Source organism: Carassius carassius, chromosome 17 (assembly GCF_963082965.1).
Source record: "Carassius carassius chromosome 17, fCarCar2.1, whole genome shotgun sequence".
NCBI classification, from domain to species: domain Eukaryota; kingdom Metazoa; phylum Chordata; class Actinopteri; order Cypriniformes; family Cyprinidae; genus Carassius; species Carassius carassius.
In genome coordinates, this window is record NC_081771.1 from 15,346,019 (window position 1) to 15,371,008 (window position 24,990).

General features: G+C 35.7%; 1 protein-coding gene across 26 annotated transcripts in view; it reads right to left on the reverse strand.

Moving 5' to 3' along the window:
* The window catches only part of dlg1a (discs large MAGUK scaffold protein 1a), a 124,891-nt gene that overhangs the window by 10,086 nt on the left and 89,815 nt on the right, over nt 1-24,990 (reverse strand). For 24 of the 26 annotated variants that reach the window (XR_009438107.1, XR_009438106.1, XM_059571055.1 and 21 more), the window contains 10 exons: nt 22,991-23,041; nt 22,276-22,400; nt 21,023-21,192; nt 20,768-20,904; nt 19,844-19,988; nt 15,859-15,985; nt 12,534-12,690; nt 12,302-12,404; nt 4,063-4,177; nt 1,227-1,403 (listed from right to left, as the gene is read on the reverse strand). Coding sequence is in view for 24 of the 26 variants with exons in the window: in XM_059571055.1 (XP_059427038.1) it covers nt 1,227-1,403; nt 4,063-4,177; nt 12,302-12,404; nt 12,534-12,690; nt 15,859-15,985; nt 19,844-19,988; nt 20,768-20,904; nt 21,023-21,192; nt 22,276-22,400; nt 22,991-23,041 (1,307 nt within the window). In the remaining 2 variants the exon portion in view is untranslated. Of the gene's footprint in view, nt 1-1,226; nt 1,404-4,062; nt 4,178-4,974; nt 5,278-12,301; nt 12,405-12,533; nt 12,691-15,858; nt 15,986-19,843; nt 19,989-20,767; nt 20,905-21,022; nt 21,193-22,275; nt 22,401-22,990; nt 23,042-24,990 lie in introns of those variants that run through there. The other 2 variants (XM_059571072.1, XM_059571071.1) reach the window with 2 other exon arrangements.

Here is a 24,990-nt window from a genome sequence, read left to right on the forward strand (position 1 = left end):
TTATCCCCATATTATCCTTAAAATACATGTTTTTATGTTTGACTGGTAACATTCACCAGACGCTGATCTGACATGCTTCTTAGGGAGAGTTTACATTAGACGTTTTCTTCCAAAACTGTGCTTTGACGGATCTACAGTAGATGACATCTAACCTCCAAAATCCAAATATGTTGAAGTATCATGAAATATGACGCAGATCAGAAACTTTGACCAAGAGAAATCCCAACTTGTTTCCAAAAATACAGAGCATTGCTGGCTTTCCCCTGTGCTTCAAGACCAAGCATCATCAGTAGAGAGACGAGACAGGCACATTTTTAGAACGAGGTGAGAATTCAATTATCAAGTTTCTATCAGCATACAGTAGAGAGAAACTCTCACAGCATCACACATCAGTGCTGAAATATGAGGCTCTAATTAGACATGGGCGACAGTAAACCAGACTTTGGCCAAAATAGAGTAGACTTGTTTGCATCTTTGTAATCTAAATACAATAAAACACGTTTTTTACTCATAACATCTTATATTTCATCTCAAACATTCTGTCAGTTTAGTAACCAAATATCTGATAATACTTTATTAGGGGCAAAACTGTTGGTTGTGGTGGAAAAGTCGTCAAGACTAATGTGCCATTGTAATTTTTGATAACTTTGATCTTTTCCACACAATATATAATGAACGCTTTTATGATTATTTGACTCTTCGTTTAAATCCTGGGAATGTTTAAAAGCAGCAAAAATAAATAATGAAGGCATAGAAGTCTCCAAGCAGACTTAAAAAACAAAATGAAATAAAATAAAATCCCTGGGACATAAAAGAAATGCTCTTGATTGAAGAAACACCCACATTCTTCAAATAGTTTTTTATCTCTAGCGGCGGAGTCAAAAACACTCATCACACAGAGAGAAGAATTTCTTTTACTTCAGGTTTTATTTATGCAAGCATATATAGTCTCAAATATGATCATTCTTGGATGCCATTGTGCAGATGTATGTGTGCTCATTGCTCATTATTATAAATGAATAATGCACGGCAATTAAACCAAAATGAAGAAAGGCAGTGAACTGAAACGGAAGACATTGTGAAAGAAACATTAGTGGAAAGACTATGAGTCGTGGGTAATGTGGCATTAAACACACAATTGTGTTAATCACTGTAAAGAGAGTTAACTGAACTATATTTCTACAGTATGCTCAGTGTGCTCTGGAATGCATGGGGGCACAGCCTACCTCTTCTTACTGGGAATGACGCCCATCTCCTCCATCTCACCATCTGGAGTCACATGCCGCGCTTGCCACCACTCCTCGTCCGAAGCATTCAGGACATGTAGGATGTCGCCAAAGTGGAAGTTCAGCCCCTGACTGGGCAGGCCGGAGTCTTTCGTTATGTCATAGTCAAACAGGGCTCTGGAAGAGTCAGAATTTAATAAAAGTGTATTAATGAATATATATTTTAAAATATGTTTTTGCTTTTCAAACACCCATTTTCCATTAGTAGGACAAACTGATAATCCAACCCAAAACTCATGTTATTGGTTGTGCTAATGCTGCAAAGTAGGGCTCGGCGATATATCTAATGATATGATCATGCGCATCTAGTCAGTGAATCTGGTCCCGTGATTACCACTAAATCGCCATCACCTGCTTTCAAATGGAGCGGCATTTAATAGACAAAGCAGTAGATCACTGACAAGCTACGCAATATCGCGTTCTTTATCCCAGATGAATCGCCTTCGATAATGAATGCGATATTGCGTAGCTTGTCAGTGATCTACGGCTAAGTCTATTAAAAGCCACTTCATTTAAAAGCAGGTGATGGCGATTTAGTGGTAATCACGGAAGCAGATTTACTGACTAGATGTGCATGATCATATCGTTAGATGTATCGCCCAGCCCTACTGCAAAGTTTGACTGGTCTGGGTGTTTAAAAAAAAAAAAATCTATGCTAGAATAGAAACATGTATTTTAAAAAAGCACTTCAGTTTTAGAGAAGCAGTAGCAAGAACAGCCTTTATTTTAAAGGTCAGAGAGAAGGTAAAATTGGGGCATGTCAAACAAAATCACGATTTTCAGGGGGAGAATAAAACCTTTTCTTAAAAAAAGCCCAATAAATCAGACAGCAAGAAAAGCCTCTAGAGTCTAGACTGTGCATACATGAGATTCTTTGAATATTAAACAACAATAAAGACCATTATCTAGCCTAATGCCAAAGTTATTATTATTATTTTTTAATCTTATAAAGCAATTCTTTCATTTGCCCACAGACCGATTCCCTGAGATGTTAAGTAGGCCACTGCTGTTCTTTGCATGTGTGCATGTGCATTTAAGAGAACTGGAGCTGAAGTAACTAGCTGCCCAAGCTCTTGACTAGCTTATCTCTGTTTCCTCATCAATAATGAAGCACTTCCAGGAGGAAGCCAGGGCATCTGAGAAGCTTATGGGGCTTTAAGGAACATACAGACGCCAAAGCCTTCTTTAACCCCTAAAAGCAAATAAAGAACCCTTATTTAACTCTTCAGCAAATGATGCAAATGATTTCTGTGCGGTCTTAATCTGCTTAGAGGTGTAATAGGCTAAATTTGTATCCTTGTACAGTTGAAGCAGAGACCTTCAGAGTCATTATAGGAAATATTATAGAAAATGGCTACAGCAGACTGAAGATTAAAAACTCAATCTGAGTTATGAGGTTTTAATGTAATATCCGATCATAAAACTGGTGTCTCTTTCAGACAGCTCCAAATTAGGTTTTAACTATGACAGCCAGTGGAACAATTAAATACTTTTAAATGCATTTACTAGACACTTACTAGAAAATATAACTGATTTATGTTTTCCTTGAGTCATGAAAAAGGCCTAATTATATAATTTCTTAGCACTACATGATCTACATGTGCCCAGTGGCCTAGTCAATCTTGACTCTGTGTCAAAAACATGCTGTAGGATATATAAAGCCAAAGATGACTGCAGCTGTACCTACATCCTTGCGTGATTTTAAGCGTCCATCAAAACAAGCTACAATTACATTGCCACAAAAGCTTGTGTTAGCATACATCTTTCAGAAAAAGTTTGCAAAAAACCAAACTAGAGCAAATAGCGTGACTGCAACATACACTTTAGAGGCAGGGTATTTATGGAAGCGCTTCTTACTCTTCATTTCCATCCCTGTTTGTTTCCATTAATCATTCATTATATACACTTACTATGTAAAACGTTCTGCTCTATGTCCTTCAGTTAATTTTAGATTAGATTTCCTGTTAAAATAATGCTATTTTTCTTATGATGACCCATTTGACTAATATTTTTCAGAACGCATACATAAATATGGGAGTCCGTGAACACAGGAAGGTAGAAAGGAGGACTTTCTCCAAAAACACGGCAAACTTTTAGTTAATACAACACTGTCTCGCCTCAGTGTTACTGCCTGGAATGCTGTGATTCAATCTACTGTGTAACCACTGGTTTGAATGTTCTGAAAGCAGCAAAAAAAACAACAGGCACACTTCAGAGAATGACATTTTCACATAAGGGGCCGTCTATGACGCATTCAGCGGCAGACAAAACAATATACATAAAAAAATAAAAAACCAGGTGATGGCTGGTCAAATAATAATGAAAGCCATAACAAGATGTCCAATTTTTACAGGGTTTTACAGATGGATTGTGAACTATGTAAACATTTAGGTTTTATTTATAGACATTACACCCCATTGTGTCCATGTACCATATGAAGCCATCAGTGAAAATGCTTTTATTTTGCATTATTATAAATTTTTCAAAATCACACATTATATTGCCAGCATGAAATTTAGCTTCTTTTTTTTTTTTTTTTTTTTAAGTAAAATGTAAAACTGGATCTTAAATCTTAGATTCTACATATAAAATAATAGTATTTATACAGTAATGATAAAATGGTAGAAAATACTGTAAAACTGTATATACTACATACTATGCAAAGAGCTTTTTTGCAGAAGTGCCACAGTCCTGTGTTGATCTTTGAGGATTAAGGACCTACAGTAAGCATGTTTGGAAGATCAAATGTAACTAGTGGTGATTAGTAAAAGCTCACCTTACATACAGGGTCCTCTTCTGACTAGTCCGCAATGAGCCGGAGCCTGAACTAATACTGCTGTTCATCATCTGCTCCCGTAGATCATGGATTTTGGCTTCAAATCGACTGTACTCTGTTAGAAACACAGAAAACAACATTACACATGCTGTCCTGCTGAGGAGAGATATACAACAAGGAAAAAACCCTCATACACCTAGAGCCTCAGGGTGGATCGGTAATATCGATGGAGATGGAAGAAAAGAAAAGTCAGACAGAACGAGAGAGACATACATAGATGTGTGGTTTAGAACATTTGGAGAAAGTATAGGACCTCTGTTTGAGGTCTGTCAAGTGTGAGCATCACAAATGCAGAAATACAAAATTGCAGACAGATGCATCAACATACGCACAGCTGTGCAAGCCATAAAGTGGTAAAGAGAACAGATATGTTAAGATAAATCTTATTTAATGAGATCTATCCAGTGAATTCATCATCCATTCCCAGGACTCAAACTGCGTGAGGAAGGTTTGCTCACGCTAGACTGAAACAGTGAAAAGGTTCATGAATTACTCAGTGGTTTAACCCACTTAATGCTTCTGCTCTTTCCCTATGTTTGACCTTAGAGAACGTAGGAAAGACATTTAAGATATAGAACAAGAAATGCTGACATTATAGCCGGATGAAGACCTCATGACAGGTTTGAATAATCAAGAAAGTCTTACTTTGAAGTAAAAGTCAAGGAGGAAACTCTTAACCAAATCTGTTAAATATCCTATATATATATATATATATATATATATATATATATATATATATATATACGTATAAACTCAAACTAAACATCAAATCAATGCACAATAAAACACTAACTCTCCTTTCACTGAACAAATGAAAGTTCAATTAAGTTGAAAGTAAATCAGCATACTTACAAGCTCTTTTCTCAGAGCCACGCAGGAGTCTACAGTGAGCGAAAGTTTCCGAGCGTTTGTCTCCGTGTCTGTCTCTACCCCTCCATGTGGGAGTCCAATTGTGTTGTGGTGCTGAAGGACAGCTCCAAATCACACACAGCTGCTCTCCCTGCGTAAATGTGTGTTTGAGCGCGTGTATGTGCGCGTAACTTGCCTTAGTTGGACGCTTCCACGCAAAGCCTCTCTGAGCATCTACAGCACAGCAACATAACAGATGCTAATGGACTAAACGGTGCTTGAATTGCTCACTCACCCCTCCCTCCCCTCTCTCTCTCTCTCTCTCTCTCTCTCTCGCTCTCCCTTTCTCTTCTTGTTGAAGTCACAGCCCTAGCCCATGTTGGCTTATTTAGCACAAAACCGTGCATTCATTTCACCAAGCAAAACAAAGGAAGTAAATATGAACAGAGAGTGAACCGACAACAGGAGATATACAGTAGTAGTGTATTGAGGCATATAATTATGTTTGTATTATTTGTGACCACTGCCTTTCTAAAAAAAGAAAAAAAAAAGTGCCAGATTTACTAAACAGGGCAAATTAGTGATGACTACAATCACACGAAAGCGCTGATGGGAAAGTTCTGTGGGTGATTTACTGACAATGTTCTAATTTAAGAACACAGAAGCAGGCAGACCATGTAACAGCAACAAAAATGAGGCATTATCGCAACCACGTCAAACACACAATGAATTAAAACATGCTTTTGGCCACTGAATAATGATAAACTGACGACCACAAACCTTTGTAAATCAATTTGCTAGTTTCATTTAAAAACTCTCCTCCCATTAATTTTGCATAAACAATGGAAACTCCTATAAATGCATATGTATTAAGGTCAGCTGCTCAATAACTGCGTCAATGCTTTACATGCACTCTTAAAACTAAAGGTGCTTAAAAGGTTCCTCACAGCGATGCCATAGAAAAACAAAGTAAAAGTCTGTAAAACACTAGACATATTTTAGCTAAGCATCTCTGTCTGATGTACACGTATTCCTGTATTGCTGCAGATACTGTACCTGCTGATAAGACAACATGGATATTTCATAAGTACTGTAAAACATTTAAATTATCTTCAATAAATTATCTCTCTGAAATGTTTTCTCTCTGAATTCCCAATTTCCCTATGTAGATCAACATAAGACAATGAGACATAATGGATGCAAACAAGTCTCTGGTGATGAACAAGTCTATAATTAGAAATAGCAGAAATGCAAAGTCATTCATAATGAAGACTGGAGAACATTCATGACTTCTCGCAGAGTCCATGCAGACGAAACAACAGGAAACTAAATGCTAGTACCCCCAGGATTACATTGGTTTGAAAGAATAGTTTAATGAGAGTAATGATGCATGTGCTGCCATAGAACAGTGAAAGGCTTTCATGTTATCAGGAATTCAGAACATTATCGTCATCAATTCTGTGTCAAACAACAAAACAATTAAGGGTCTTTCATAAAGCTTGAAAAAGAAAAAGGAGGCAGAGAGAGGAAATAATATGCTTTGAGTCACGTTTCAAAAGAATGAAAGTTGGATGAATAATCATTAGGAGCTTTTATATTTCGAAATGGCATTAAGGCACATTGGCCAAACCCAAACCAACTGATTTAAATAATTATTATAACAAATGTACAAGCTCCAAAGTTTAACACTTCCTTTATTAGATAAATAGTAATAGCAAAGCCAATAAGCCAATAATTATTTCACGTTATCCCTTTGATAAATGGCCAAAATGTTGTACTATATAGTGTACAGTGCATAAACAAACTATCAAAAAATTACTAAAAACAAATTAATCTTTTTACTGTTTCAAGTAAACTTTGGTAACACATAATGAAAATATATTCAATCAGACATTTAACGTTGTTATTAAAATATATAAAATATAAAATATATTATTAATTATAATAATGTTTGTAAAATTAACTTAAAGTTAGTTTTAGATGATGGCGAAGGAAACACATTTAAAAATCTAATCTTTCTGCCAGTAACTGACAGGGTACAGATATAATATGCTGTACATCCATAATGAAGAGTATCAGCAAAATACTGGTACTGATTGTTAAAAACGCCAAATATCAGCAGCGTGACTTTAAAAATATCTGGATAAAGAAACGTTTGGCCATGGATCACTTTCTTTAAGTTGTGCTATGTAGACAGAATAAGCATTCACAAAATTTTATGAGTCAAATAAAAAAAAAAGACAGCTTTGATCTCATGAATATATAAATTTTAACAAGGTGCGAGAGAGGATTTAGTCTTTGTTAATCTGACTGAGTTTGTCGTCATAGTCGTAGTGTGCGGCGCTGATGTATCTGGCTAAAGCACTTTCATACATAATATTAACTGATATTTTTTAAGGAAGTTTAACTCATTTTTGACATGCAGAAACCAGAGTAAAAGTAAAATTGCTACATGCAATCTAAGCTTTACAGTTCTGCCAGATCTTGCAAAAAAAAACAAGCAACCTGGCCTGACTAAAGTTATATATTAACTATTTATAATATAATAATTATTATTCTAGTATGCACACAGAATATAAAATACATTTCCACATTACTAAGGTAGAGTGAGAGTGTTAGAAAAACATAATTATAGAAATTAGTATCTAATAAATGCCCAAAGTTGCTTATAATAAAGAAAAAAAGTGTTTGTTTCTTTGTTTGTTGAGGTAAGTGAAATGGGTAAATTTCTCCTTAATTCTGTAAATAACTGCAGGGCATGTCACTGAAGCGGGACTTGTGCTTAGCCCAGCTGTGTGTGTGTGTGTGTGTGTGTGTGAGTGTGTGTCAGACACTGATGTCTTTAAGCTCCAGCACAGATCCTCAGAGCCGTTAAATCCCGCTGATCAAAGCAGTCTGGCCCTAAGGGGTTTCATTTCCTATCCAAACACCACCATCAGTCTACATTAAATACTATTTGTTTCAAAAGATGGAGGCTCTGGAATGACTGCATTGCAGTTAAATCATTACACCACAACATCTGTTCTTTAGTTAGACATCTAAAGCATCCTCTGGTTATTGCACTTAATGGAAAACACCATGCAGCACTGACATATTCACTATGAGAAGCCCTGGAGAGTTGACAAGGTCCTCCCTCAGCAGTTCTTCAGCAGCCATTGGTCAAAGTGAGTGCTGCATCTGTGCTTTCCGATGCTTTATTATGCTTGTTGTCACACACTGCATATGGAGAGCAGAGGGAGTTGGATCTAATCTCAGCTCATTCTCCCCACAGGGAGCTGCCTGAACCCTGCTCGCACCTGTGGCCGCCTGATCGGGCACAACCAATCTCCGTCTTGCTGACTGAATACTGGGCAGAAAGAGCATGTTGATGAGATGTCTGGCATTGGAAAGGGATGACAACATACAGATTCACATGGAGGTCGGTCATTTGTCTGTAGCAACTATAAATGTGTATCTTTCAATGCTGTAGCTTGACTGCTGGTCACATGTGTCTCAAAAATGGGGTGAATATTACAGCTGGATTGCATTTTAAAAGCAATTTATGATCAAATGTGTAAAAAAAACTATTATATTGACAATGCAGTATTGAATACGTCCACATATATTTGAACGGAAAGCAGTGATGAGACTTTTCAAACTGACACCCGTAATGTAACTCAAGATGATGATGACAGTACAGTAGGTGCGCTTTTGTTTTTTTTGTTTTTGTTATTTTGGAAAGCTACACTGATCATCTATTCATCAATGGCTATCAATGGAAGATGAAATTGGAATTTTAAACAAACATTTGGGTAAATCAAATGGGTGAATCTCAAACATGTAAAAACCTGTCCACGTAATATTTCAAAACAAAAATGAAAGGAAGGAATGAGAAATTAAAGGGATAGTTCACCCAAAAATCTAAATTATGTAATTAATAACTTACCCTCATGTCGTTCCAAACCCGTAAGATCTCCGTTTATCTTCGGAACACAGTTTAAGATATTTAAGAGTTCAAACAAACCAATATCCCGGAGTAATGCATGCACTCAAACATTACACTGACTGAACTGCTGTGAAGAGAGAACTGAAGATGAACACCGAGCCGAGCCAGATAACGAACAACAGACTGACTCGTTCACAAGTCAAGAACCGGTTGCATCGGTTTTCGGATCACCAGTAGTTCTTTCGGACAGTTTGATTCAATAAACCGGTTGAAGAAAACGGTTCACCGGTTCTTTTGCGCTTGACCTAATGACTTCATTTGCGATGATTGCCCTTGATACAAGCCTTCGGTTTACCCGCGCTCATAACACTAGCACAGAATCAGTTCAGAATCAATCACCAAAACAATCAGTTCGGTTCAGACGCCCTGTGTGTCAGTCTGCTTCACGCTGAATCACACATACTCAGTATCATCAGCTCTTAGGTTCTCGAATCGGATGCGTCTGACAGAAACGGTTCTTGACTTGTGAACGAGTCAGTCTGTTGTTCGTTATCTGACTCGGCTCGGTGTTCATCTTCAGTTCTCTCTTCACAGCAGTTCAGTCAGTGTACTGTTTGAGTACATGAATTACTCCGGGATATTGGTTTGTTTGAACTCAGAGGGAGTGTCAGCCACATTAAAAAAGTTAACAGCTTAAGTCATTCGTGGATTAATGCGTATTGGAGATGCGAACCGTTTAAAACGATTCAGTTCGATTTGGTGAACTGAATGATTCGTTTGCGAACCGGATATGACAAATTGCTTTGTTTTGAACTCTCTCACAACATACACGGAAGAGAAGACAATGCTGAATAAAGTCGTCGTTTTTGCTATTTTTGGACCAAAATGTATTTTCGATGCTTCAAAAAATTCTAACTGACCCTCTGATGTCACATGGACTACTTTGATGATGTTTTTCTTACCTTTCTGGACATGGACAGTATACCGTACACACAGCTTCAATGGAGGAACTGAGAGCTCTCGGACTAAACCTAAATATCTTAAACTGTGTTCCAAAGATAAACGGAGGTCTTACGGGTTTGGAACGACATGAGGGTGTGGGTTATTAATAACATAATTATGATTTTTGGGTGAACTATCCCTTTAAGAGTTTGTATAAAAAAGTTTAACTTTTTGGTAATAAACATGTTTTAGCATGTTGCTAGCATGCTTATCAACATCTTTCTAGCATGTTTTACCTGTTGCTAGCTTACTTTAACAAGTCATTGGCATTTTGTTAACATGCTTTAACAATGCTAGCACATTAAGCCAACACGATTTAGCACTTGCTAACATGTTTTAACATGGCTAGAACATGTTAGAACATTGTCAAGCCAACATATAAATAAATAAACATTATATCAATTTTGATAAAATTAATAACACAAGTAACAAAAGTGCAAAATAGCTATAATTTAAAGACAGTTGGAAAAACCTAATGAACATTCATGTTTTTAATTGAAATTAAATTAAAAAAGAAAGTGAAATGAAACCGAAACAACCCAAAATAAATGTTTGGACAAATTTAGCAACATTAACCATGGTTTTATTAAAGTAAAAGTGTAATAACCATGTTTTGTTGTTGTTGTTGTTGTGTTTTACCAATTTTGTATAACCACAGTTTTACTTCAAATTCCATGGTTAAACTATGGTTAGTGTAGCAAGATAACAGTATTAACTATAGTAACTATGTTTTATTTTGGATTTATTTGTAGTAAAACCATGATTAAATTTTGTAAGGGATTCCTTGTAGCTGCTAATAAAATCAACAAGTAAAGAGCAGGTCAGGTACTGAAGAAATCTGATTCAAAATGCTTCTGTTTCTCTGCAGTCTATGCTGCGTGATGAAGAGAACTGATTTTGGAATGATTTCCTAATGAAAGACAAGTTAAAGGGCATAGTTGCTCTGTGCTGGCCGTGAACGGAGGAGCGTGATGGGTACAGGAAGCTAGGCTCAGGAGCAACGCTAAGACAACAGCTTTCACCAAAGATGCTACCTAAACACACATACACTCGCTAGGGGTGTGAAAGGAGCTCAGATCACACATACATACACAGACCTGTCCAGAAGCTTAATTTAGACCCTCTCAGACTATCACCAGCCAAAACTCTGAGGGTCATCACTACCCCATTGGTATTTTAATAAACACTGCAGCCAGGCCTGCCGAGCCCAAGGAAAGAAGGGCCAGGCTGGACTCTACTCCTCAGGGTGAAGAAGCTGCTATGAGTCACGACCACAACACAATCCACTAAACTGTGAACATTATCACTTACATGCACATGAAATCATTATCCTCATTTCAAAACTTTGCGGCCGGTAAGGTTTGTTTTAAAAGAAAATGAGACTATTATTCAGCAGAGACGCATTCAATTGATCAAAATGGAAAACAAAGACATTTATTTGCAATAGTTCAAAAGATTTTTAATTCAAATAAATGCTAATTATTTTCTATGTTATTTGAAAGAATCCTGAAAAACATTTCAGTATTCCTTTTTTCCAGAAAAAAATAAAATGAAATAAAAATTAAGCAGCACAAATGTTTATTCTGAATCTAAAGAACTGTAATAATATTAAGAAGAAATGTTTTTGAGCACTAAATCAGCATATCAGAATGATTTCTGAAGGATCATGTGACAGAAGATTAGAGAAGTAGCTGTTAAAAATTCACATTTGGCATTACAGAAAAGTAAAAATGTTAAATATATAATCAAAATGTAAAAAATATATATATATATTTCACAATATTACTGTGCATACTGTATTTTGTCAAATAAATAAATCAAGTCCCACCCAACATTTTCTTTCTTGCCCAATATCAGATTATGGAAGAAAAATGGGTTGCGAATGGCATTTCATGTCAACTTTAAATACACAGTGGCTGTTGACACAAATGACAGGTTTTCTATCAAATCCACAGTTTCACTGCAACTGAGTTTCTTCCCATTATCACAGTCCACCATCCATGAAATGGTTTTCTGCCATGCCCAGCTATAAACAAATACGCATTTGTAGTATTCAGGCTACGCTGCATCTAATCAAGTTTTTCAGCTAAAAGCTAGAGTTTGTGTCTCTTTAATAAAATAGACAAAACACACAAACTTGAAGCAAAGTGTGGAAATTCATTGTGAGATTAAGGCTTAAATCAAGTGTAGGCTACATTTGGTGGTATCAGAATAAAACATGACAGACCTTTATATAATCAACTGAAATAAATAAAAGGACTGAAGCTGTCATGTTACAAAGGAAAGACCCAGAAATCCAGTTCTAAATGGAATCATGCCATAAGAATGTTATTTTATTTATTATTGTTCACATTGAAACATACTGGTCTGTTTGAAATATTGTGAGAGGAACTGCCTACCCACCTTCAGGTCTGTACTGAGCCACGATGGTGACAGTCTGTCCAGCATTCTTCAGTGCTGCAGCCGCCTGTTCGTGCGTTGCACTGCGAAGGTCCACCCCATTTACCTATAGCACACAACGCCAAATCATGCATGCCAAATCATTATTTCAGTAAGATTGAAAAATTATTGACAATGAACAATTGTTAGAGACTGAACAACTTTTTACAAACTGTTAATAATGCAGTGTTCTTACAGAAATGATACGGTCTCCTTTCCTTAATTCTCCACACAGGTCTGCAGGCCCTCCTGCTAATATGAATGAGATGAAGATACCCTCTCCATCCTCTCCTCCTACAATGTTGAAGCCTAGTCCCGTGGTGCCCCGATGTAGGACTATCTTCCTAGGCTCCCTAAAAAAACAAAACCAGCATTTATTAGTTGTGAGTGAACAGGTCGGGAAAACATGCTTACATTCTGACCTACTGTAGACATACCGCAAACTAAATAAATATTACTTAAAAAAAAACCCCCGAAAAGTAATATTTTTAAAACGAAGGATTCAAAACTGCTTTCGGTTATTTCTGTTTTTTTTTTTTTTTATTATTATTATTATTTATGGATAAAGTGTAACTGTATAAGTTACTCTTCATCAAATACATTAATAATCTAATTTACTAACTATTTTAAGTGATAAACTAATAAAGCAAATGAATAAAATAAAATACAAATATAAGTAAATAAAACGTTAACATAAGAAAATCTGAAATGTTCCTATTTAACTATATTAAGTTTAACTTATGAATTAAAATGACTAAGGTTCAAAATAAAATAAACATAAATGTATAAATATATATTTAATTTTTTTTTATATATATTTGAATATAACTTTAATAAATAAAAAAATCAAGCCCAAATTTCCTTACATTAATTATTTGTCACTTAAAAACTATATATAAATTATATATATATAAATTATATATATATATATATATATATATATATATATATATATATATATTATAAGTAATAAAATATATTTTGACCACATCACCGTCTAGTAACCAAAATATTAACTACACAAACTAAAGGAAAGTAAACCAATGTGTATTGCTATCGCAGCAGCATCCCCTTGGCTTAGATTAATTCTTTGTCATCTCAGAATTTTTTTTATTTTTTTTTAAGTTCGAATACATTTGACCACATCTCTCTCTAGTGAACAAAATATGAACTACAGAGAGGAGTCTATAAAGCTGCATCACATTTGGATGTGTATGTACATATGAATGTCTGTAGATGGCAGCAGAGCCTCAGGTTGCTAGCTTTTTAACATTTCAGTGTTTTCAAAACAAACCCTCACTCAACTGACAAAGGCAGAACATCATGACATCAGAACAGTCGCATAAATTTCAGTTATAAAACAGTGTTCTTATACCCGTCCTGTAGAATTAAGTCTTAGTTCAAAGCTTATCAGATTTCACAAAACTGACTTCACAGATTGGTTGGTCATATCATGACGCTAGCTTATGACGTAAGAGGCTGTTTGTTTTTAACATCAATTTGACGCATTTGGTGAATTCTTCCGATAGGAAACAAATCCCCCCGACTAAAGAGGATTAAATATGGTAAAGCACACCAGTCAGTATGTGTGTGCGTGTCCTTGTTACGAGTCCACTTTTCTCTACCAGACAAAATATGGCAGTCTGGCCAAATCATTTGCAAGCAAGCTCTCATAATACTGCTCTCTACTGATGGACAGCTCTTATGAAATGAGCAAACTAATCAGGTAGGCGAGAAGGTGAATAGTCAACAGGACAAATCACAGATGCTATATCTTAATGAGTCAATATCTTCAACAGCTCTCTGGAGGACATTTAAAACTGTCCAACAAATGCTGTGAGTGATCTGTCCTATGTCCCCACTGCTCCGGGTGTGTGCTCACAGTGTGTGTGTGTGTGTGTTCACTGCTCTGTGTGTGTGCATTTCGGATGGGTTAAATGCAGAGCACAAATTCTGAGTATGGGTCACCATACTTGGCTGAATGTCACTTCACACTATTCAATAAAAATGTTCTTGGGAACCAGGTCCTCAACCAGAGTGCCTCAGCAAACTTCCAAAGGGGCCACAAAATGACTTAAAAAATAAAGGGTAAAGAAGCATTATATTAAGACAATTTCAAATCAAGAAATAATGTTGTAGAATGAGTATCTTGAGAACCAAATCAGCACATCAGACTCAATTCTAAGGAAACATGTGAAGACTGGAGTAATGACTGCTGAAATATCAGTTGTGCCATTACAAGAACAAGTAAAACTTTCAAATATATTATAAAAGGAAATAGCTATTTTACACTGCAATCGTATTTCACAATACCTTTTTTTATTCTGTATTCTTAATCAATTAACAGACTCCAAACATTTGACAAGTAATGTACAATACACAGTAATGTATTTTCAATTCATATTAATTTAACTTTGAATTCTGTGATGTTAGACTGACAGTTAAAGGTGTGCAGCAATACTGGAGCATATGTTGAAGCCAGCCAATCAAAGTACAACTGGCAAGTTTGATAAAGTTAAAAGTTGAGTTTATAGTCATTTGAGTTCAAGTCATTGTTGTAGGGCTGCTCGATTATGGCAAAAAGCATAATTACGATTATTTTGGTCTTTACATGTCTGTGCTCTGAGAGCATATATCTTCTTGAGGATTGAAAACCTGAATAAATCTAATATACTTAAATCAAGCACGTCCCATTTAGCAAAAGTCACGTTACATGATTTTACCGGGAATAATTAAATAATCGTTTTATCGTGATTATTGTATTTTCATAATCGTTGGAAGGCTAAAATCGAAATCAGAAATGTTTTTTGATTAATTGCACAGCCCTACATTGCCGTGTGCAATATTCCTCACATGGCTAGACATAACAAAAAATTCTTGAAACTCAGTAAAAGGGAATAAAGGGGATATAACCTCAAAAACCTGATACGACTTTCATAAGGGCAGTAACAGCAAAATGAGGCCAGACACACTAACTTCCAAGACTAATGTGAGGAGTTGTGCATGAGTGTTCTATATAGTTTGTTTTGTAGTATATAAGCTAAAGCCAGAACCATTATGCAGATACTGTATAAAGTATGTACTAAAAATTCCATTAACCTTGGGCAGCTTATCTTATGTGTAGAGAAACGCTATTCTCTTTCAACCTCATATCTATTCAGAATTATAGAGCTGTCTTCACACCATGCTACATGTAATGAAACTTATATAGCATTATCTTCCAAAATTCAGGGGGATGATACAGAGAAAAGACTAGTCGGAAAACTAAAAACAGCCCTCGAAGTAAGAGAGAAAAAGTAATGAGAATGAGTGTGGACAAAGGATATGCCTGCATAAAAGCAGTTTGAAAGCAAGTTATGATCTGTATCAACTTTCATTTGAAACAAATGACCATTTCACTTCGCAAGGTCAAGGAATCGTAACAGGAACGACCTGATAGACGACCTCTGAAGCAAAAGCCCTCAAATGTGAAATTATGGTAAAAGGATATCATGATCATGAAGACAAAGAAATTGGCTCACCTTGTGATCTCATCATCTCCCAGCATGCCTTTTGAGATAGGGGAGTACCGAGATGGGGTGGCGGGGGTTAATGGCTGACTCAGATAGCTTTGGGTGCTGATATGGTCCTCCATGTGTTGGGAATAGGCTGAAAAACCAAAACATGATGAAAGCTCATTTAACAATGTTCATAGAGGTCAGGACAGAGAATCACTCCACTCTGTGAAGAATTACATATACAACCCGAATTCCGGAAAAGTTGGGACGTTTTTTAAATTTTAATAAAATGAAAACTAAAAGACTTTCAAATCACATGAGCCAATATTTTATTCACAATAGAACATAGATAACATAGCAAATGTTTAAACTGAGAAAGTTTACAATTTTATGCACAAAATGAGCTCATTTCAATTTTGATTTCTGCTACAGGTCTCAAAATAGTTGGGACGGGGCATGTTTACCATGGTGTAGCATCTCCTTTTCTTTTCAAAACAGTTTGAAGACGTCTGGGCATTGAGGCTATGAGTTGCTGGAGTTTTGCTGTTGGAATTTGGTCCCATTCTTGCCTTATATAGATTTCCAGCTGCTGAAGAGTTCGTGGTCGTCTTTGACATATTTTTCGTTTAATGATGCGCCAAATGTTCTCTATAGGTGAAAGATCTGGACTGCAGGCAGGCCAGGTTAGCACCCGGACTCTTCTACGACGAAGCCATGCTGTTGTTATAGCTGCAGTATGTGGTTTTGCATTGTCCTGCTGAAATAAACAAGGCCTTCCCTGAAATAGACGTTGTTTGGAGGGAAGCATATGTTGCTCTTAAAACCTTTATATACCTTTCAGCATTCACAGAGCCTTCCAAAACATGCAAGCTGCCCATACCGTATGCACTTATGCACCCCCATACCATCAGAGATGCTGGCTTTTGAACTGAACGCTGATAACATGCTGGAAGGTCTCCCTCCTCTTTAGCCCGGAGGACACGGCGTCCGTGATTTCCAACAAGAATGTCAAATTTGGACTCGTCTGACCATAAAACACTATTCCACTTTGAAATAGTCCATTTTAAATGAGCCTTGGCCCACAGGACACGACGGCGCTTCTGGACCATGTTCACATATGGCTTCCTTTTTGCATGATAGAGCTTTAGTTGGCATCTGCTGATGGCACGGCGGATTGTGTTTACCGACAGTGGTTTCTGAAAGTATTCCTGGGCCCATTTAGTAATGTCATTGACACAATCATGCCGATGAGTGATGCAGTGTCGTCTGAGAGCCCGAAGACCACGGGCATCCAATAAAGGTCTCCGGCCTTGTCCCTTACGCACAGAGATTTCTCCAGTTTCTCTGAATCTTTTGATGATGTTATGCACTGTAGATGATGAGATTTGCAAAGCCTTTGCAATTTGACGTTGAGGAACATTGTTTTTAAAGTTTTCCACAATTTTTTTACGCAGTCTTTCACAGATTGGAGAGCCTCTGCCCATCTTTACTTCTGAGAGACTCTGCTTCTCTAAGACAAAGCTTTTATAGCTAATCATGTTACAGACCTGATATCAATTAACTTAATTAATCACTAGATGTTCTCCCAGCTGAATCTTTTCAAAACTGCTTGCTTTTTTAACCATTTGTTGCCCCCGTGCCAACTTTTTTGAGACCTGTAGCAGGCATTAAATTTTAAATGAGCTAATTAAGTGGATAAAAGTGTCAAATTTCTCAGTTTAAACATTTGCTACGTTATCTATGTTCTATTGTGAATAAAATATTGGCTCATGTGATTTGAAATTCCTTTAATTTTCATTTTATTAAAATTTAAAAAACGTCCCAACTTTTCCGGAATTCGGGTTGTACAAGACAAGCCAAAGACTAAAACAAAACTTGCTGTGTAAAAGTCAAATCATAATTGATCACTCCCTCTTTGCACACAATCTTCTTTACTTGTAAATCAACTCTCCTGTATACTGAACACTGCTGTTTAAAAGTTTGGGGTAAGTTTTAGGTTTTTTTTTTGGTGGAAGTCTTTTTATGTTCATCAAGGCTGCATTTATTTGACCAAAATCAATGCACATAGCAGACACTTATCTGAAGCGACTTTCAAAAGAGGAGATTCTATTATGAAATAACATTACAATATACAACAACGGTTTTCTATTTTAATATATTTTAAAATGCAATTTATTCCTGGGATGATCAGGCCGAATTTTTACTTTAGTCTTCAGTGTCACATGATCCTTCCAGAATCATTAAAATATGCTGATTTAGAGCTGAAGTAACATTTCTTATTACTATCAATATTAAAAACAGTTGGGATTTTGAATCCATCTTTTTCAGAATTCTTCGATGAACAGAAAGTTCAGGAGAAAAGCATTGATTTGAAAAATAAATATTTTTCAACATTATAGGCTAAATGTCTTTACAGTCACTTCTGATCAATTTAAAGCATCCTTGCTGAATAAAGGTATTATCACAGGGATTTCACTTCAAGCTCCAAAAAGGACCAAAAGAACCCCATAAATGTTCCATAAACACAGTCCATATGATCTGTGCGCTATATTGAAAGAGTCATAAAAGACTCTTCAAAAGTCCCTAACAGTGTTCTACATAAAAAATACTAACAGTTTCTATCTAAATGTGTCCTTTTCACACTTTACATGTACTTACTATAATAATAAAATTATTATAATAAAAAATGACATGTTCTTACTACACTAAAAAATGTTTAATTAAATTTACTATTTTCTTTTTTTAAGGTAAGTGGTTGCAATAAAATTATTTTAGCTACATTTAAATAAACAACTTTCAACATTTCTTTTTTAAATTTAGCATTAGTAAAATAAATTGTTTGCAACCACTTACCTTAAAAAAATGTAAAATCGTTTTTTTAAGTGTATAAAGAATAGGCATTGGCTTAAGGTTACTTGCATATAATTATGCATAATTTTTTGTTATTATAATAGTAAGTACACGTAACATGTAAAAAGGACACCTTAAAATAAAGTGTTACCAAATAAAGTGAAAAAGATAACAACATATGCACAATGTAGCTGAAACACTAGAGAATAGAGCTAGCAAGGACACAAGTTTGATTTCCATGGAACGTATGAACTGATCAAATGCAATTATATTGGAAAGAAGCATTTTCCTAGCACATAAATCTAAATGAACCAACATTAGAATCTGTAAATAATGGCAACTTTTTCATTTTGTGTGAGCAAAATCCTTTTAAGGCTCTGTAATTGATGACACTACTATAAAAGATGTGTCCTTATTTGACTGTGTCAAATGTAAAGTGTAATAAAGTCAAGGGTACGCACTGGGCAATAACTAACTGCAGACATTGACAACCCATTTATTTAATTCTTATCAAACAGTCCTTCACGTGTCAAATCCCTATGCAATGCCTGACTGGCTGACAGATATAATGAAATGGGAGCAAAAATTAAATTGTTCTGCTTACGCCTTCCGAGAAAAATCACATTGCGTGCACACACATGACCGAGACGTAGTTGTCTGCATGTGCAGATATCCTTAAAACGGCTTTAAAACTCCATCTGCAACACAGATGCACTCTTTTCTTCATATACTGATGCTGGATTTGCCGGATGGGGGAGCTGGCCACGTAATGCACTTCATGATTAAATGTGCTTTTGTCCTTCATGCCTCTAAGCCCTAATGACAGCTTCCTTTCTCAGAATCTAATGCTGGGGGATCTGGCCTGCCTCTGGAACATCACCAAGGTGCTACATTATCGACTGTCATCACTCAGCACTTTGCACAGTCAATTTTAGTGGCCGTCCTCACGAGTTGCTGTCCCCATCAGTAGAAAGTGCTGTGTCTAGGGGCTTTGAGGTGGGATTTAAGTTATAAGTGTGCATGGGACATCAAAACTGAGTCAAAGTGCCTTTAAGGCAAGTCGGTTCATTCCCTGACCATATTGATAATACCTCCCAGCTGTTATATTCTATGTAAGTAAAATAATACAGTACGAGGAAGTTAAGAAAAGCTTACTTACAGCTGGTGACATCGGGAGGAACGTAACTATCATTCATAAAGACACTAGTGGGTTTCGCCACTTTTAAATAGACGACATCAGGGGTATTTTTCAAGGCAGTCACGGCATCTTCATGAGTGACCTCTTCAAGGCAAGCAGCATTCACCTGTAACCAAGCACATGATTAGATCAATCCTTCAGATGAAACACACAAAATGAAAGTTAGATGTTTTAATGTTTTTGAAATTAGTCTTTTATAGTCGCCAAGGCTGTATTAATTAGATGGGAAAAATACAGCAAAATCAGTAATATCATGAAATGTTAAAACAAATGAAAATAACCGCTACATTGTAAAATGAATTTATTTCAAATTTATTCTTGAGACAGCAATTTGATTTGATTATAATAGCACTCTTGAAAATAGTTGTGCTGCTTCTATATGTGGAAATGGTGATATGTTTTTTGTAGGACTTTTAAAAGAATAGAATGTCCAAAAGAAAAGCATTTTACTGTAATTTTGATCAATTTAATGCATCCCTTATATATATATATATATATATATATATATATATATATATATATATATATATGTGTGTGTGTGTGTGTGTGTGTGTAAAACATGAAGGCATTATTATTTAACATAGTCAGGTTACAATAGGACTAATTAAAGGTCAGTTCACCTGATGTCAACTAAATTTAAGTCGCGATTTAGTAACCGTGACTAACATTAGCTTAATTTTTGGGTCAACTATTTCTTTAAACATCTGCCATATGCAACTTAATATTTAGCAATAAGCGTCAACTGCACAAGCTCTAAATAAATAGTATGTAATATCTCGTTAAACAAAGTGCTCTTAAAAAAATATTTCCTCATTTTTTTATGTAAAGTGATGCTTCTAAACGTTATTTAGTAAGTATATAGGTAATAGTCAATGTTTTACTTACAGCCATAAGTTTATCTCCAGTCTGAAGTCGTCCATCTTTGTGGGCCGCTCCTCCCTCAATGATTTTGGTGATATAAATACTGTTGTCCCCAGGAATATGTTGGTTTCCAACTCCTCCAGCTATACTGAAACCTAGACCTGTCAACAGTGGTCCGAGTAAACCATTTGCTAAACCATTTCTTAACATATAATCGATTAAACATCACAACATAGCATGCAATTTATTTTGTAATCCTTAGAGGAGAGATAGCTTTACCTTTAGGACCTTTTACCAGCTTTACATCCATTATTTTTTCTGTGACAGCTTTTCTTCTTCTGACGTACAGTCTGACAATGCAGCCTGCCTCCTTCAGTGCCTCCACAGCATTGCTGTGAGTTACGTCTCTCACATCTACATCATTTACCCGCAGTATACAGTCATTAACGCTGTACAGAGAGAAAGAGGGAGAACACTGACTAAATAGTCCGAAAAGGCATAAATACCATTGATAAAGTGTTCTTCGAAGTACAATCAGTCTAAACACTAAATTGGTGCATAAACAAATTATCTCTCATTGTAATCCAAGCTACATGTACTATAACATACACTATTATTATCGGGAGTGAGCCACTGACAACTATAAGATACTTTTCCAGTAAACAACGTAAGGAAGAGATTAAATTTACATGAGGAGGGGAATCATATTTACTATCCACATGCTAATTAATTAACACTATATCCAAACCTCAGTTAGAGAAGAGTTTAAACTGCTTAATCATCAGGATTAAGTCAGATTTATTTATAAAAACAGTGTGCCATACTGCTACATTAAGCATTAAACTTGAACAGTAGTGTTTAGAGTCGGTTAGTCTTTCTTTTTAAGAAATAATACTTTTATTCAGCAAGGACACCTGGAATTGTTTTAAAGTAACAAGTGACAGTAATGTTATAAAAAAGAGAGTAATATTTATAATATTTCACAAACTTACTGTTTTACTGTATTTTTGATCAAAAAAATGCAGCCTCTTTTAAAAACATTTGTAAAAATCCTACTGACCCCAAAGAGTAATACATTCTCTTCCAATCACTACAGGAGATTTGCACTATTATTTTTTTGCTTTATAAATGCCCATAATACATTTACTAGCAAAACCATTTTGAATTTCCATACTAAAGCAGAAATGTAAATGCAGAAGTTCTCTTTCTTCTTCAAGTGCAGAAGTGAGTGAGTGTGAGAGTCTGACACTGCCCAAGGGAACAGTCCTCTATGCTAGCGTCTTGTGTGCTTAGCAGATCGCAGAAGATTCTGTTGATAAATTTACAGTGCATTCTCAACATGTTTTCCGCTGAATTCAGTGAAAAATTGATTCAGCAGTCAAAACTACCAACAACTACACTTCTGCTACTTCAGCTACACAGAACTGTGCTGCTTATGCTGTTAACTTTGTTACTGTTAATATGGGCTCATAAATATATAAGTGCTATTTACAAATGTGATGTGAAACAGGCCTAATGTCATATTCTCTGACCTGAGTCTGCCATCCTGTGCGGCAGCTCCTCCTGGGATGATCTTTGTGATAAAGATGCTTGGGTCCTCGCCGATGTGAGGGTTATCGGTACCGCCTGCAATACTAAAACCCAGGCCTGAGTTCCCCTAAAGGAGAAAAAAAAATGTCAATTTACAATTTACTATAAGCATAATGACATTATTAAATCCAAAACAAATCAAAGGAGAAATGTGTGTGTATTTGAATGTTACAAGCAGGTGATCTGTGAAAAACTTGATTTAAATATATATAATATAATATATAATATATATATATATTCAGTGCAGAACTCTGAAATCTTTTCTAATAAGGGCCTATATGGTTTGCATTAGATAGAAGCTAATTAATGTGTTCAGTTTTTTTACAGCAATGCTTATTTGTAAACATAGTATAATAAACAGCACAGTACACTAACAACTTTAATATATATATATATAACTTTAAAATGTTAAAAAGTCCATGTAGAAATTACTATTAATTAAATGTAATAATAATGTATTGTCATAATATAGTTCAAGTCTTTAATAATCTCTTTCTGGGAGTAACTTTTTAAAACCTTGAGAATGACCATTTTACATCTCTTTCCATTGTACAATTTGTGATATAGTTTTATTCTACACTCAATCAAAATGACAATATTATGACATACATACGTTTATACATGGTGTAATTTTTATCATTGTCTGAGCAGTCTTACCCGTTCAAGTGTAATTTCTTCATATTCATAATCAGCTTCTGTTCCATTCACCTGAAATTTTTAATAAAACGAATACAATGTTAAAATATACAGATATAAATAAATGGCCTCCTCTATTACTGTCACCCAGAAATGTTTATTAGCTCTGCATGTTTGTGTTATTCAGGAGTGTTAGTAATTATATGATTGTAAACTCTGTATTCGGTTCTGTTTAGGTTTTTCCTGCAAAAAAATACCAGTGTCATGAATTATTAAATAAATGATGGCCAATTATAGGATTGATTACAATCTCTACAAAGACTGTGACAAACCTGTTAAAATTGTTTTAAAAATATTTTTAATCGTCCGCATCATTGAATTTTTTTTCATAAGAAGCACTGACAAGATCAAAATCAAAGAGAGAAATTTCCTCCTAGATTCACACTCCTAGTTATAAATGGTATACAGGCTATAAGTGGTATACAGATCAGAACGAACAGTTCCTGTAGGTTGAGGGTGTGGTTATGTCTTCAACAACCAAGAAGTATTAGTCTCCGTTCCATAACAAGTCAAGTTCCATTTAATACACTTCTCTAAGTCCACTCAGCAGAATTCCACAGATTTTCTTTAAAATACAGCGTAAATTTCATCTTTAGGCTCCCATGTGGGTCCAGTTATAGGCAAAAATAATCCTATAATAAAAATATGTGTGTTAGAAAGTGTTCTTATTATGTAAGAATTAACTGTTTGGAAAAGTCTCAGTGTTTTCGCTTTCCACTCCTTGCATTTCACCTCTACTGATTCTACAGTTCTTGGCACTGAAAAACTTAGGCAGCTTTATATATCTTGCCAGTTACTGTGTATTTCAGCCAAAGAGGCCACAGCAACCAAATCTATGAAGAACACAGACGCTAGCTGTCAGCTAAACATGCAATGCAGTCCTCTCGTTTCCAACATTCTGGGTTCAACACAAGTTAAGCTGTATCAACAGCATTTGCGGCATAATGTTGATTACCACAGTAAATAATTCAGACTTGTCCCTCAATAACCGTCAATGAAAGTACACCAGGCCATAAACTCTAAAACACACTGTTTTCAAAGTAACAGTAACTTAAACATTATACATTTTGGCAAGAAACTTATGTGATCGAATTGCTTACTGGCCTTGTGTGTGTGTAAAACTATATCCAATCTTTCAACTTCAAAGTCCTGACCATGTAACAGCCAGTAAGCCTTGGTAACTTTGACATGATACAGGCAAGGATACCAGAAAGAAGTGTTTACATGGAACAAGCATCACTCAGGATGAGTTCAAATTGAGGTTTCATTTAAATAAGTCTGGACAGCTGTCCTGTTTATCAAAGACTTACATGAAAATGGACTTGATGCTTAAAATCAAACTGAATGAAAACAGGGCTGCACGATGAGACAAAAATAAGCATCCATGCATCGGCTTTTAGATGTTTGTGTGGTTCTGGAGGCTCTGCTTTAAGCTTCTAAATGACATTTTAAGACCTTAAATACTAAACTCCCTAAACATTTTCCTCTCACTCTTTCTGTAACTGCTGCTGAAAACATCTGTCTGTGGCATCAGTGGTGTAGGGGTGAGATTTAAAGGGGGTGAGAGATATCCGTCAATACTGACACTGCCCAGTACAGCATTATACTCTAATCATGCCAGCAGCTCTCAGTGTGAATATCCAAAAGGCCTTTTCATTCAGACATAATTACATACAGTATATTGTCACAATTCTCAAATTAACATGACAATAACCTTTTCTCTTGTTTTATGGGAGCACTGCATGCTGCTACTCACATACTGCATCTATGGCTCCAAACAACCAGCCAGGGATCAGAGACAACACAGGCATTTATACGATCAATATCAGACTACTACTACAGTATGTGTGCAAGATAATGAATGATCAAAACAGGATTAGATGTACATGCATAAGTTGTTCAGCATCAACAATGTCCTTTATACTGTACATTTCCTAAATGAAAACCATATTCTAAAAGAA